The sequence below is a fragment of the Cyprinodon tularosa genome, unplaced genomic scaffold, assembly GCF_016077235.1.
Source record: "Cyprinodon tularosa strain WSP-4 unplaced genomic scaffold, ASM1607723v1 ctg116, whole genome shotgun sequence".
Lineage (NCBI taxonomy): Eukaryota > Metazoa > Chordata > Actinopteri > Cyprinodontiformes > Cyprinodontidae > Cyprinodon > Cyprinodon tularosa.
This window is the reverse complement of record NW_024037959.1, coordinates 592,501-609,369: the sequence shown is the minus strand read 5'-3', so window position 1 is coordinate 609,369 and position 16,869 is coordinate 592,501. Positions and strand designations below refer to the sequence as shown.

General features: G+C 35.0%; 1 protein-coding gene across 1 annotated transcript in view; it reads right to left on the bottom strand.

The window, feature by feature from the left end:
• macrod2 (mono-ADP ribosylhydrolase 2) overlaps window positions 1-16,869 on the bottom strand; it is a 578,860-nt gene that overhangs the window by 167,445 nt on the left and 394,546 nt on the right. The window contains exon 6 of the mRNA XM_038306738.1: window positions 14,876-14,997. Within this exon, the coding sequence (XP_038162666.1) occupies window positions 14,876-14,997 (122 nt within the window). The remainder of the gene's footprint in view (window positions 1-14,875; window positions 14,998-16,869) is intronic.

The following is a 16,869-nucleotide window of genomic DNA, read 5'->3' as shown; positions in this document are numbered from 1 at the left end:
TATATGAAAAGCCTATATTATCATCGGTAAATGTTAACATAAAATGAAAGTGCTGCTTTTCTTTTACTAAAATAACTCGGAGGCCTTTGAGATGATGGCGATGGGCTTCCTCTGCTTATAATCAAGACAGTAGGATGTTAACATCAACCCACATAGGAGATAATCTCTTCAGCTCCCATCAACAGTGATTACCCCTCTCAAGTTGAACTGAAATGTCATATTTTACATATACTAAGATTTCATCTCATCTAGCGCTCCAAAAAACTGGAATAAAGACAATGTCAAAGGAAACCGATGTGATGGAGATGTTACCTTTACTCACACCTGAGGCTCCTTATCCTGCTGAGACTCCTTCTCTCTGAATTAGGTCGCTGAGGTAATTGGGGTTCCAGTGGTCATTAATTCAAGACTTGGTGGCAGAACTCCACCACGACTATGAGTATAATTGGGTCTAATTTGCCCAGTGTTGCCAATGATTTGGATCAGACAAACAGAAATGACTAATTTAAATGGCTGTGTGACCTTTAGAAAGCTTCAGTCTAATTAACCTTTGTCGATGCATGCAGGTACGTGGAAATAGGCTACAAACAAATGACAACTCACTGAGAATGCACTGTGTAAACTTGTTTATAGCACACAATGCCCCAGATATGTTTTCCTTTCCCTCTGTTTGACCCATGCAATATTCAATTATGTGACTGACTCATGTTTTCCTAAACAAAGCAAAAATATTTGTGAAGGAACAAATATTTACAAATATATCTAAATCATAATGTTCCCAGCAAGTGGACATGCCAAGAAAATACAGATTCTTACATCAGCTGTGCCCTAGTCCAGTTATCTACAGCTACTCTCCTGCAAATATTAGATGCTTCTTTTCTCCAGCACACCTAAATAAAACAGCTGAATTCCCTCCGCATGTCAATCGGCTCTGTAGACGTCTTGTAACAAGACATTAATTTTACAAATGTCTGTTGGACAAGGAGCACACTCCTCATATAATAATTTGCCCAAAATTTTCTAAAATAATATTTCTGTTTTTAGAGGAAACGGATGAATGCATTGATTCCGATCAATAAAAATGACAGTGAGGCCCAAAAAGATGCTGTTTTCAAAGTTTGCCAGTGTCAAGGTGTTCATGCAGTGGCCGTACACTGCCGGTTTCAAACTTCGACTCTCAGTCTGGGTCCCTGTGCAAGACTCTTAATAGTCTCAGTCAGCATGGGAGCATTCTGCTCTTTGATGAAACACTTAAATGCAGTGGGGGGAAAAAATTCCCCACAGTGAGACTATGAGGGGATTTTCATATTTTCCATTTACTCTGTAGTCCCAAAAAAAGATTTATGTCATCTACTAATTTGGTGTCAAAATACTGGTAAGATCATTCTGTTGCTACAAAATAATTTCAAAGCAAATGAAAAAATACTCCACAAACAGTAGTGCTAGAAGACCTGGCTAGCATGACATCCAGGCAAAGAGCAAGAAAATCTGTGTCAACCTGAGCAACTAATTACTGCCTATTATATGAGAAAAAGAAATAACATTTTGCATCTTTATGAATTTGGGCTTATAAATTCCTTCTGACACTTTTTTTTAGCTATTCTGTGGCATTTTTACTGCTTTGTTCAGAAGACCCTACTACTTTTTTTTTTATTTTGAAAAAGATGCAAAAGGATGTATTTTTCTTTATGGATTTGGAAGTCGTCTGCACATTCCCCCCCGACCACAGTTTGATTTATCAGTTAATTCCACTAGTTGTGGTGCATGTTGTTTGTGCAGGGTTTAAACACTTAAACCTTGTAGTGAGGCTTGGTCCTTGATGCAGCCCTAACAACTTCAAGCACCAGCCTGTTGACATTTGCCACATGTCATTCCCTTTTCTCAGCTCCCATTTCCTGTCTTTCTTCTTTCAAAACAGGCAAAAATAAGGGCATATATATATATATATATATATATATATATATATATATATATATATATATATATATATATATATATATATATATATATATATATATATATATATATATATATATATATATATATATATAATGCAATACAGCTCAGTGTTGCAGGCCTACTTAGGTCAATGTTTAAGATATTGGAAGGGCTAATAAAACATAATAACAGATTAGGAGCCACTGTCAATGCATTAAAAGTTTTAAACTTTATTATTGACAAAATGAAGATGGATTAATTTCAGCTCTAAGCTGTCATCAGCAACTTGCTTAGGTTAGAAACACATTCATCTCATTCTTGTTCATAATAAATAAGACCAATGCTAATGTACTAAGTGCATGTTCATATTTTCAATAACCTTCCAGAGCATGCATTTACCTTAATTTAAAGAACATTTGCAGGGTTTGGGGCAACATCCAGGTTTGTAGCGCGCTTAAACCAAAATGCAAAAAAAAAAAAACACTGGGGGAGTGTTAGCCTAGTGGTTAGAGCAGTGCACTTATGCTCTGAGAGGGTTGCCCTGTTTGATCCCCATGCAGAGTTAAATGCAGAGAGGGAATTTCTACATTCTGAGATCAATAAAGTTCAATTTCTTCTTTCTTCAAAAATGTCTACTGAATTTGTAAAATAGTGTATAAAAGTCGTGTGGAAGTAAGAGCTTTCAGTTTTCTTTGTAAAACTGACAGGAAGAGTGTCTTATAATCAGCCCTATTTACTTATGTATACCTAAATCTAATCTAATGCAAGTCAAATAATTAGTAAAATGTCCAACTTTTGTACAGTGAAGGCCTTTTAGATTGCATTATGAAGGCTTCAAATAGGTCAGCAAAAATGATTGCAATTCAACATGTCTGATACAAAACGAACCCTGCATGGCTTCCTCAGCACACCCTTCTAAACCTTGACCATAGAAGCGGTCTAGGGATGATGCTCTTCAAAAGGGACGCCAAAGCTGACCAGAGTTCATAGAAAAATAGATAAAGCTATAATAGAGCTAAAAAGGCTAGGATGGAGGAAAACCTATAGAGCCTACATCGGACTTGTATCTCAGAGCAAGAAAAGGACCCTAAACATACATCCAAACAGTAAATATTGATTTGTTCAGATCAAATCATAATAATATGTTAGAATGGCCCAGCGAACCCAAAAATCAATTGAGAATCTGCCCTTGTACTTGGAAAAAGACACGCTTTCAGGATGTTTACAAACTATCCCTTTCTTTCGATTTCAACATTTTATGATACAATATGATGGTCAATCACGTAAGCTCCCAGTAAGTTAATAAAAGTTTGTGGTTATTATGTGGAAAACTGTAAAAAAAAAAAATAAATAAAAAGCTCATGGGTTATCAATAACTTTGTAAGGGAAGTTACTGACTTGAGTTAAACCTTTTGGGATTTGCACCAGGAAATACATTTTGTGTAATCAAAACAGTTTTTTTTTATTTTCTTTTCCTTAATTTAATCCCCTTTTTAATGCTGTTTTTTTTTCTTAATCACAAACGTATAGTTGTTTTATTTACTTGAATGCATATTTGAAGCAGCTGTCAAATCTATTCAAAACTTGAGAACAGTCAGATAGAAAAGTAGATCTGATGGTCAAATAATGTAATCAGATAATAGCAATTCCTGACTGATATAATAAAATGAAAAACAACCAAAACTAAACATAATACCAAGCTGTATACAGCTATAAAAAGTAGCTATTTGTGTGTAAGCAGATCAGAAATAATCCTCTCATTATCCTATTGCAGTTAATGCCACAGTTTTCTTTTGCAATGACAACATTCAAAGTTTGTGCATCATCAAATTTCCATTTAACCAGCCATTACAAAATAGGATCTAGTGCTGCTTGGATTCTGAAATGATAATATGTCACAGAATAGGTAAAACAGGCAGAGGAGAATTGTGTGCACAGTCTCTGCAGTGGACACATAAATGATAACTAATGAATCATCTGGGGAGGTAGCAAGCTGAACGGAAACGGATGAGGGACTAAAACACTGGAGTCTGACATGACGGTATTTGGAAACGCAATGAAATTAAGTCTCGAATGCACTCACACTACAATAATAATATTAATAACATTTCTAAGCAAGAAATTATGCACATGAATTAGAAGGAAAAAGCGAAACTCACATAGCAGAGTTCCCGAGAGAACAAATACCTTAAAAAAATAGAAAAAGAAATATAACAAGGTTATATTCACTAATACCTTGGGGCTACCTTCCTTCAATCCTTTCATACAGCATTTCTTTGTCCCCTTTTATGTCTAACATTATTCAGTCAGGACTATCAGCTATCATCTTCAAACAGAATGTACGTCCTGATTTGTGTTACTGGGCGATATTGGTTTTTTTGGGGAATGCATTCTGGGAACACTGTGGAGCGGGATGAATGAAAGCTAATGCTCCTAGCAGCCTTGGAATGAGCCCACAGAGAAGGGTGGTTAATCCTATCATTCTACACCATTCATGTGCAATCCACTTGGCTTTCAGCTTTTTTTTCCCTCAACAGGCAATTTGTGGCTTCCCTGCTGGATTGCTCCAAAGCCACTGTGTTATGACTACAAAACACTTCCAAGGCCGCCTGGGAGTCAGACAGGAGGCCACTAAATACAGTCTGCGACCCTGTCACGGCCCATGCTGGCAGCTGCCAACCCACTGTCTGTTGCCAGGAATAGCTTAATGGCAAATACTTGCACAAAACATCCAATTGTCAAAGTCATAACTGGATTTAGTTAAATGCTTCTTGTGTCTTATTTACTCCATCTTAATAAAGTTGTTTCTGGAATTAAACATTAATGATGATTTGGTGATCCTTTGATAATACTGTTTTTCTTAAGGTCGCCAGCACATGATGGTGACGATACTGTACGTTCTGTAAAGTCAGAGATCCAACAGTCTAACACTGAATAACTTCCATATTTTGGCATCCCTCTTCTTATAGCATTTATTTTTCCAGGCACAGATGCTATACTGCCATACTGCTTCCTGGAGAGAATCTAAGCAGATTTCCATAAGCAACCAAGGCAGGAGACCCATGTTTATGGTTCCATCTGTCCTGGTATTACTGGATCTCAATGCTTAATTTGACACAGCTGATCATAACATACTGGCTGATAAATTGGAAAAGCAGGTGAGATTATCTGGTAATTAGTGAAAATATTGAAAGATAAGAAATACTTTCTGTCTTTTGGCTGGTATAAATCTGAGAGGGCAAAGATGTCAAATGATATACCTCAAGGCAATGTTGTGTGGCCACTATTACTGAAGAACAAAACATCACTGTAACGTCTTAGTACCATTACAATTGAAAACACACCAAAAAAATATATTTGAATACCATTCAATAAACCTTTCAACTGTCACCGTGTTTGCTTGAGACAAATATTTTCCAAGAACCTAATAATTATTTGTTTGGGATATATAAGTAAGAAATGGTAGGAAATTATTGACCATCTTGTGTAAAAAAAAAATACAATGAACGGATGATATCAAGCATTGTCCATCAGAATAATTACCAGTTATTTACCATAATATAGAAAACACTTCAATCTTAATAATAGATTAAAAATGTTTATCAGAATCTGACTAGATTTTAACAGATAGACATGAGCTAGTTTTTGTCACAGAAATAACAGGGGTTTCCAAAAGCTTCAGTTTTTGGCACCTTTTTATTTAATGTCCATGTGACAATCAGTAAATGTTAAATGTCTTTAACGTTTACTGATTGTGTCAACAGTCGCAAAAAATGGAAGGGTAAAAAATCTCAAAGAGCTTAATGAAGGAAACAAGAGTAATGGAAGTTTGTGACACAAAATAAAGCAACCTTAGACTTAAAGGTATGTAAGGTGAAAAGAAAATTAAAAATCCATGAACTCTGGCCATGGTGGGGCTTACAAAACATTAGCCAATCTACTTTGCCTACTGTCAAAAGTGGATAGGCTAATCATCAAACATTTTGCATACATGCCCCAGTACGTTATTTAAATAGGCTCCAAGCGTAGCTCATACACTGTTTGGCCATTACGCCGTAGCAAAAAGAAATACTTCTACGTTTGTTTGCTGCTGCAACATTTTTTTTTTTTAGCTATGTTAAATCGATTGTGCAACCTCGAGCATCAATGGCCGAAAAGAATCCTGACAAACCTAACTGGAAGATAAAGCCTTTTTTCAATGTAGTTGAAAAGAGGAGCTCCTAGTAACCTCCTGCTCATCAATGCAATATGTATTTATGTACTTCAAGTTTATGTACTAATCAAACGTATCGCACTATTGCCACATAGCAAAATGATTATACAAGCATTTCAACATCATGCAGATTTTCTTTTAATTAAAATGTTTTATAAAAAAAAACATATTCTCCATGTAGGAGTGAACAATTTGAAATCCCAAAGTAAGTTGTAGCAGCAGCAGTGAGAACACACCAACAAATTGTAAATATAACCTGCAGTAATAACGCCAGAAGAGACCTCTTCTACTTATGGAGATTGCCTGCTGACTAGGTGCATCCTGGCACTTTGCTGCCTCTCTAGGTCAAATACAAAATTACCGGTGGAGGTGTTTCCAGCATAGCAAACTTTTCCGAAGGAGGGAGCACTGACGCATGCTCATGATTATGAAATACAGCAGTTGGACATTTCTTCCACCACAGAATCCTCTTTCCTGTATTTAATACTAACGTATAATGGAAGAAACCTATTTGCTTTGAAACTAATTTGCAATGAAGTTTACATCTAAATATTTTTTATGACATCATGCAATTCGATCTTGAAAGAGTTTATATTGCACCAGTTCTTAAATTATTGCACAAGAATGCTCTTGGACCTAAATAAACCTGTTGCTGGTCAGCTAAGAGAAATAAAGACTCATCAGGTGATCACAGAGCAAAGGTTATGGTTTTAATGCTAAGAGGGGAAGCTTGAAATTTCTTCATCTGCTTAGTTGTGAAACTAATTTCCTGAAAACCTGAGACACACAATAACTGCTGCCTTCTTTATTAGGGGAGACCAAATATACATTTTACTACAGCTTTAGACTTAAGTTAATGTTAAATATTCCATCAGTTCAGCTGCAAGATTTAGCTATTGGCTTTTTTAAATCAGTAGTTATAAGCTTTTTACTTTTTCTCAAAGCTATAATTTTGCTACTGCTCTTTTCATTACTACCTTCCGGTCCTATAAATTGCTTGAGACATAGAAGTGAAGAACTACTACCTCTCATCATCCCAACTAATCACTTCTAAGAGCTCTGTGCATAAATTGGGTTTTACACATAAAGTTGTGTTGCTTTCATCAGTTACAAGTGTGCATTTATTCTGAGCTCTTGAGGGGGAGACAATGTACTTTTCTCTAGGTAATGATTTATTTTGGAATGATTATTTCTTTTTAAGGTGAACACAGTTCTGCAAAGTTAAAACTGGCAGTTGAGTTGAAAAATAACCATCTCAGAGGTGGGTCTGCACCATAACACTCAGAGGAATTACATAAAATCATTGATTTCTGCTTCCTGTTATGTATAAATTTATACATGATTTTTTCTATCCCACAAAACTGAAGCCATTCAGTAATTTTAGCTCTTTGCAAACAGACCATAATAAACAGTATGCAATATCCATCCAAGCAATCATTAGGTTTGTTTAATGTCTGGGCTCAAGCAAATATTGACATCCTGCTACAGCCTCTTCGTGCTTATTGACTGCCAAAGTAGCATGATCATCCGTATTCGCACATTCAGATCTGCTCAAATAAATCCATATTTCCCACTACATTTTGTATTTGGATCCACTGAGGAGACCAACAATATAGTGGAGCATAATACATACTGAGCAGTTAAGGGGCAGTTTGACAGTGTTTGCTCACAATCCTAAAAAAGAGCTGCAACTGTCCTGCCAGGGTGCATGGAGCTCCCCATGATTCCTCTCCAATGATGCTGGGGAGTCTAGCCAGCAAATATGACTATGCAGGCTGTGGTAAGTCAGAGCTCAGGGAGGGTTAACAGCCTGCTGCGCTTTAAACTGCAAACAAGGCACTAAACCATAAGCGTCTTCCACGGAAAGAGGAAATGAGCAAATATGTTGAAATGACACAAGCTACACTAATATCCATCCCTGCAGAAACACAAAAAGGACATAAACACACACAGACATTAATGCATGGTAACAGTTTATAGATATAACATTAGCTAAATTATTATTATTTGGCAGTTTTCTTTTAAATCATCTGTATCTGACAAAGTTATGCATACAAAAAACAGAGGGTCCATCAGAATTTAAAAGAGAAGAAAGAGCAGAACTTCACATGTGCTTTTTGCCAAAATAACAGCAAGAGACGAACTCTAGCCTCCCTGTATCCTTTTACAGATAAGCAGGTAAGAACGATGAATGGAATGTCATATGAAAGAAAATATACTTGGTCACTTTTAGGTGTATATCAAAGAGGTTAGTACAGTAGTTCAATCTGACTCAGAAAGGAATATTAGAATTAAGCTACATAAGCACCTCAAAATTCCACATTATTCTAGACAAGATAATCTATGTAATTCCGAAATTCCGTGGGTGGGATAGTGGGCTCAGAGATGGGGGCTAGTCAACCTACTAGACTTGATGTAAAAAGGGCTTTAGGAGGAGCTCCTTCTATATTTCATATTGATAATATATAACATCTCAGTTTAGGAAACAGCGAAAAAACATCTTTATATATTATGCGAAATAACATTTTTTTTCTGTGTACCTTCTAATTTATAATTAAATAGGAATCAATGCCCATTTGTGAGGGCAGACATGGTTGCGCTACAGTATTGCAGTGCAGAGCTGACAAACTAAGTCCAGTAGAGATCGCCCTTATAATGTGACTGAGTCAAGTTAGGCTAATATACAATCCAACACAGAAACCAAAGGCAGCAGCTTGCCTAGCTCAGGAAGGAGCACAGATCAGAGAAGCCTGCTGAGAAACAGAGCGCTGGAGGCCGGAAAGAGGCTGCAGCTGACCCGGGCCAGCTAAAGAGGCTAACTACGTATGATCTTAGCAGAACAGCGACAGATCAGATATATTTCTATAATTAAATCACCAAAGAACGCTAAACTACATCTTATTAAAAACATTTAATAACTTTTCTGAAACAATATGACGCGTTTACATTCTCTACATTAAATTGCTTGTCTGACGTCATCATTGGAGATGCTTAAGGCAGTCTGACAAAATATGATTACATGTTAGTTTGCATTTTAGTTGTGTCTTTCTTTAGATTATGCACTATATACCATAAAGGTAAAACGAAAGGCAAGCATAAAGCTAGATTTATATACAAGCCCAAAGCTGAAAAAAGGTTGCTCCCAGAAATATCATAGGATCCTGTTTGCTGGAGAGATTGGGTACAGATTACAGATTTATTTTCTCCGAATATAAATGATTAATCTTTAACACATTGTAGTTTAGTAGGCTAATTATTTTTAGGGAGGGGGAAAAATAATTTAGGTCTTTTTTATTTAGACTTTGACAACTTTTATTGTTGTTTTGTATACAAAGAATGTATACAAAACAAAATTTCGTTCTGTGCAGTTTTTCAGACAGTAAATGAACATTTCCATTCCACAAAGTGCAGAAGTGATCAAATGTAAACAGTGAGGAAGATAAAACATGGTGCAAAAAAAAAAAAAACGCATTAATATGGAAGTTTGCATTGATATGGAAGTACCACCAAGGGCACCCGAAGGAAATCCAGTGCGGATCAGGTACTGACACCGCCTGCTGCAGCCTGCTGAAAAAAAGCCCCTACTAGCTTGTTGGTTTATAATCTGGTTAAACTACTTAATTTGTGCTTGACTGCTGTTGATTTTGTGTGCTAATGTTAATCTTAATCTTTCATTGCCTAAAGATTCTTTAGAATAATATACATGCAAATATTTTTTTTTTTTTTTATGAAGTGCTCTTACATTAACACCACAGCTCAGAAATGGTGATTTTCCCAATTTGATTTGATTCTCTATCACAGAATTATCCAAATAAGATTAAGATAAAGATTAAGATTTGGCTACCTCAACATTCATCAAGATTACTGATTTGTTTTTTCTATTGTTTATTCTAACAGATGTGTGTTCAAATTGAATAGTTAAAGAGATAATTGCTTTAATAGGGAATTATTGGTTTCATATATTTCAACCAGACAAAGTGTGGTGGCCTGCAAGGAGATTCCCTTTCTGATTTAACCAGAATACAGACATTTTTTCTTTTATGGATAATGATTGGTGATTAGTAGCTACAATTGAATTAAATATTAAAGTTATTCATTTTCTTTGGTGGTTAATATAACTCATCCCAACAGTTTAAATACAAACTTCCTAAGGTAAATAAGTTAATGATTATGAATTAACAATATGACTAATATATAAATATTAGTCATATTGATTAAAGGTTAATAACTATAAATAAAAAATAAAATTCATAATTATAATTTCAAATTATAATTATTAATTATATCCAGAATAAAAGAAAACAATTGCACAACTGTATAAAATGTATCAAGGCTAAGGGGCTTCACAGTCTGTATCATCCAACACACAGCTTCACTGCCAGGATTAAACAGCAGGCATCTTGGCTTGCCCTCATTGTAATTTCCCACAAAGAGGAAATACTTACCTACCCAAACTTGGCAATGGGGAAGTGTCGAGCAAGAGTCTAAATTATTTGCATGATAATACAAATATTAATATGACATATTTAACCTAATAGACATGTACTTATCTAAAACCCTTAAAAATCCATCAAGCCAACAAAACAGGTGGAAACTTAAAAGGGAAAAATAAGAAAAAGCAAGCTACACAAAAATTAAATAAAACATTTCCTAAAAAGTAAGATACAATCTATTTCAAAGCTTCTGAACACTGTAAGTCACTTTGAAAATGGGTTTAAATAATATCTGGATTATCATCTGTAAACATCAGTTTTTAAATATTGCTTCAGACTTTGATGCAATATTTACATAAACATACAGAAACATTTTAAAAAATTCAGTTGCACTAACCTACATATTTCAATAAGATAAACTAAAATATCCTCTCACTCCTAAAAAAACAGAATTTCTTTGCTATTGATACATCTAAAAACAAATAATCAGAGAGGTGCTATCAAAGTAATTCATTTAATTCATTACTATCAGATAATCTCCTCATGACTGGCATGATGTTTTTCTTTCGCTAAAAGAGATATATTTTACATGTATATAAATAAGTAAATCTTTTGCTGTAATTATAAATCTTCTCTAATTGCTGCTCTCCTTGTAAGTTTAGGTTTATCAACTACCCATTTTTTAAACTTTTGCCTAAATATATCCCTGACAAAACTGCTCTGTTTTTTGGTCTTTTTGATGCAATTGATAAGAACACTTTTGCAAAGCACACACAGTGTGCATAAAGCATCCTCAATTGTGCATGATGCCTATCTGCACATTATTAAAAGTAAGTCTTTCAGCTCTGGTTGCCTCACATGCTTCTACCCTTGTAAAAAGCTCTGCTATGCCGAGTGTCTCTCCCTCTTTGAATAACTCAGCATGACATAAAAAGAGCAAAATTCCTTAAGTCATTGTTAACCAATTCATGAATTCTACAGTTATTGTTCATTTCTTTTTCATTAAAACACTATTGTGTAAGATAAAGAAAAACCTTTCCAGTCAAAAGATTTGGTGAAATTCACGTAAACATGTCTGGCAGCTGTAAAGTTTTGTTACCTGAAGCAAGCCTCTGATTTCCAACAGATTAACCAGCATAGTTTTTTTTTTCTTCAAAAATCTTTAATGCCTAAATGTATTTTTGATAGGCTTTGTCTCAACTCCTATTCCTGTTTAAAACCCCGAAATCCTCATTAAGAAGCCAGCCTTATAAGACTTTCAATTGTACTCCCTTTCTTCATTTTATTCACCCCATAGTCTTCTTAGCAGGGTGCCTGTCTTCAGGAGTGCAGCTTATTTCTATCAAACCGAGACACTTTTGGATTAGTCGATATGAGCTTAGGGCTGATCAGCTCACAGAATATTGAACGTACTGTGCTTCGCAACAGGAAGCAACCAGATTGTTAGCCAAGAATTAGCAGACAGCTTTACAATTCTCCCCCCATAAAAATCTTGATATCAAGGTAGACCTAAATGTGACTGCGGCATTATATGAGAAAATAAAAAAAACAAAACAAAATGAATTAAAAACTACTCTTTGTTTCTGGCCACTATTCTCTACTGTGCCTAAAGCAAAGAAAAACAAAAGGGAGAGAGAATTTAAAGATAAGTCTTATTCTACGAGGATCACAAAACATTGCTGTTTTTTATTAAAGCCCAGCTCAATAGAATTCAGTATGTATAAATACATTAAAAAGACTTCAGGCTGCTCCAATTGAAACCGGAACACAGTTTCTTCAAAATGATGTAATACTGTATTAATAAATCAGGACATGGGCCTGTAGGAAGTAATGTCTTGGATGGTGCAAGAAACAAGGAGGGTATTGCTGTAATTTATGGATTAAACCACATAAGCTGTTAGGATATTGTTGCTGTGGCATTTACCTTTAGAAGATCTCTTTGCTTTTAAATCCCAGCACCTTAAAAAATATACTTTTTTGTATTTTCAACTGGCATTTATTGTAGATCTTTCCAGGTTTTTATGTTAATAAGTCAGATTTACTCCTTTATTGGATTCTAGGAAACAAACAACAACAAAAAAATGCAAATGCTGATTTGCATTTAGCTGAAGATCTGATTTACTTGCAAAATTATTTAGGCCCGGAGGGGAAAAAAATGACCTGATAAGTTTTTTTCCTGACACCTGATGCATTTTTTTCTGATAACTGATTCAAATTAGAATGTTCTAAAATATACACTACAAAGCTTACCTTTGAGACAACACCAGCAACAAAAAAGATATCGTCAAAGAGTCTAAAGAGTTTCTATTTTGCAAACGTAATGTAGAGGATACAGAGGAGAAAGTCATCGGTCAAATGATATAAAAAAGAAAAAAAAATCCTTCGTGCAAAAGGCTATTTGGTGAAGAACTACTGAACTTCATTCCAAATAAAGTCTTGGGTTCATCCAAGATAATGGCATCATGTGGTAAATTTCCTATTAAATAAAAACATGTGTAAGTCAACCTAATAAAGATTAGTACTCCTTTAACAGTTTATAATCCAGAAAATTCAAAGAACAATTGTACAGATATGTTTTGATCAAAAAGTCACAAAATATAAAGGAACATCTAAAAAATTTGAATAGTGTAAAAGTGCAATATGTTTCTCCAGTCATCTCAGAAAGCAAAGCTTGTGTTATAGTGATGCATTTTTAAGTATTAGCTTATTGCATTTTTGATTAGTCTGACCCAAAGGTAAAGAAAATCCAAAACTTAGTGTGTCAGAAATCAGAATACTGTAAAAAAGTTCATTATTGGAAACTCTGGTGTCACACCAGGTCATTAACTCAAAACAGAGTTAATCGGCTCATTAACTCTAAGCACTTGAAAAGGTTTCCTAAGCCTTTAAACAGTCTTTTACCCTGGGTCACTCAGTTACAAAATCACAGAGAAGACTGCTGACATGACATATGACAAGAAGACAGTCTTCACAGGAAGATACAGCAGATCATTCGTAAGAAAGCTGGTTGTTCACATATCCAAGCAGATTAAGAAAAAATAAATAAATAAGTTGAAGGAACAGCTACATTCACTCTGGAAACCAGCTGGGCAGTAACAAAAGTTGTAAATTTAAAAAACTTTGTATGGCACACCTTAAACAACACTTTCCACACAAATTAATGTCAACAGAGGCTTCTGGCTGTCATTGACAGTAATTAACTAAGAGCATTATTTCTTTATTTCCATCTTCTGTATGGGGACAACCCTACAAAACTGAGAGATCGTCCGTCTAAGCAGAGATTATTAGTTAAAGCAATTTTAATCTAACAAAGCATTGACATCAATATTAATGTCAATATTTTTTTCTATCTAAATATATGAAAAAATAAATGCCAAAATACTGACTGCTACTTTAAGTTAAAAAGTGCTGCCTTCTAAACAGCATGTGTACCACATTTGGTTTCACAGGCCATTTAATTGCTACCAAGAGGAGTCTGTAAAGGATTCTGTGTCACTAACAATAAGTCATCAGCAGAGCAGGGGATTGTCACAGTCATTTTTTATGAGACTGGCAGTCATCTATGCTTCTCTGTAGGCGAGTGCCTCCACTGATTGGCCTCTGATGAGGCAGCAGGGCAGTAGGTTGGCACACAAAATGTGATTTCTAGCTCTTTGGTGTGATACTGATTGGTCTTATGTCTCGATCAGCTTTTAAGGTTTAAGGGTTTTCAGAGGGAATATGAACAAGAAGATGTTAATTGTGGACAGAACCATTGTTGTCCTCATTTTCTCATTATCCCCTATAATTCAACCAACATTTTACTGTATTTAAAAGGGAAGAAAATAAATTTGAAGGGCTAAGAGGAAGCAAAAAAAAAATACTATTTACACCATCTTCCTTTTAATATACATGTCTTTTTCAAAAAAAAAAAAAACATCTATTGGCATAGTGTTGAAAGTTACCTAAACAAAGAGAAAAACAAACAGCTAATTACAGTTGAAAGATAGATGGGCCTGAACAAAGGATTAGGATTTATTTGAATATGTGCCAAATGCCATGAAAAACTATTATACATGAAAAACCTTCATTGACAACACGTTACCATTCTGCTTTGTTATGTGTTCCTTTTGTTTGAGCAAAGAAGATAAGGCCTTTTTTCAGAACAGTATCTAAAAGGAAATGCTCAAAATCCTTTTTGCTGTTGTACCTTTTCCAAATTCAAACACTGCTTGTTGTTGCTTTCAAACCCTAAGGAATTCGGAATGATTTATACCCTTAATGCGGTGAAAATCAGAAACATTGTACTCACCACAGAACTCAAGTTATGCTCCTTCATCAAATCCAGGGAGTTTTTATAGCAGGAGGTAAGATCGTCTCTCTCCTTTTGGCTAACATGACCTCTTGCCACCGGGCCTACAGTGTGGATCACATCTGTTGGAAGAAGAGCAAATATCTTGTTTAACCAATGTGTTCGCATGAAGCATAAAGTGCTTTGGATCCTTCATTATCCAAGAGAAGGAAACATCAGGTGTGTAAGTGAAAAAGCACATTTCTAATACAGTTTTATCACCAAAGCAGTTCCTAGACAGGTTTTATTAAAACACACAGATAAAAAATGGTTTAACTTTCCATTAGTTAAGCACTGGAATTGGTTTGGTGTCAATTTTCAATTATATAAAAAATGCTGAAAAATTTTCCTTTGGAAATATTTGTCATTAAAATAATTTTTTTTTTTTCGTTTATTCCCCTTTAGAAAAAACAAAACCCTTCTCAGGGTGTTTTTACACAGTAAACTCCTTTGGTCAGCTTGTTTGGTCCAGACTATTCACAGATTTTTAATTTTTTTTTTTTTTTGGCGAAGTTCACTTTCCCATCGTATCTTTTTCAAGTGAACTATAACTTGTAATAAACTGTAAATGGGACGACCGTTGATCCCACAGTGATATCACCTGTCAATCAGTGGGTGTGATGCAAACCTGACCAGACTGAGGAATGCTTTTTTTAATCAAATCACAGTAGTGGTGACAGGAAAATAAGTGTTGGAACGGTCAGGTCAAACTCAACAAGAACGTTATTCTGCATCAAGCATAAAACACAGCAGCAAGTTTTATTACCATGGTTTATACAATATAAAAGAGTTTCACTTGCATCCCCATTTTCTACTCCCTTTTTTGTATACATTTGTTGCCATTTTGATCAAAATCACTTTGGGTTTTTCTCCTGTAAACAAACAAGCGGTCTAGAAAACAAATGACATCAGTTCCAATTTAACATTTTCAGTTTTGATGTGTAAGAATATCTGATAATGACAATCAACCTAAATGGATGACTCCTACCAGTACTGTATATAAAAATGTTTATGTTAGATATTGAAATTTTCTTCTTGTGGACAATCTTTAGAAAACAATAATACATATCAAGTAGGTACAAATGTAACACGGTCCCTACTGAATTACTATTATCCAGAACATGAGGAGCAAAACTGGAAAAGTACAAAAGGTACAAAAATTTGAGATAAATACCTGAGAGAAAATGTATTTTATTTCATAAATCTGTATTTTATTTCTTTGTATATTTTCAAATGCAATAAAAATTTATTTTAATTCAAAATGTAAAGTAGCATCCTAGAGCTGCACATTGGCGCAGTGGGTAGCACTGCTGCCTTGCAGCAAGAAGGTTTCACATTTGATTCCAGACCCGGGATCTTTCTGCATGGAGTTTTGCATGTTCTCCCTCTGCATGTGTGTGTGTTCTCTCCGGGTACTCCGGCTTCCTCCCACTGTCCAAAAATGTGACTGTCAAGTTAATTGACTCATCTAAATTCTCCTTAGGTGTGATTATGTGTGTGAATGGTTGTTTGTCCTGTTTGCCTCTGTGTTGCCTTGAGATAGAGTGGCGACCTGTCCAGGGTTTACCCAGTTTCTCGCCCGTTAACAGCTGGAGATAGGCACCATCAGCCCTCGTGACCCCAGCAGGCATAAGCGTGATGGAAAGTAGATGGATAGAAAGAAGTAGCACCCTATATTACTTAATGGTACACATAAATTTATGAGGTATAACACATAAATGTGCTCTTATACACAATTCTTTTCATTTTAATACATGAAGATTTAAGTTTTTGCAACTAAAATATGAATTGCAACACAATTAAAATTGGGTTCAGGTTAGGATGTTTAACCCTAAAATCATCATATCTTGTTTGCTTGTTTATTTTGTACAAAATGATTTAACACCAAAACTATCGAGAATGTAAAAAATTCTACTACATAAACTACACATTGAATCCAGTTTTTTGTTTGTTTG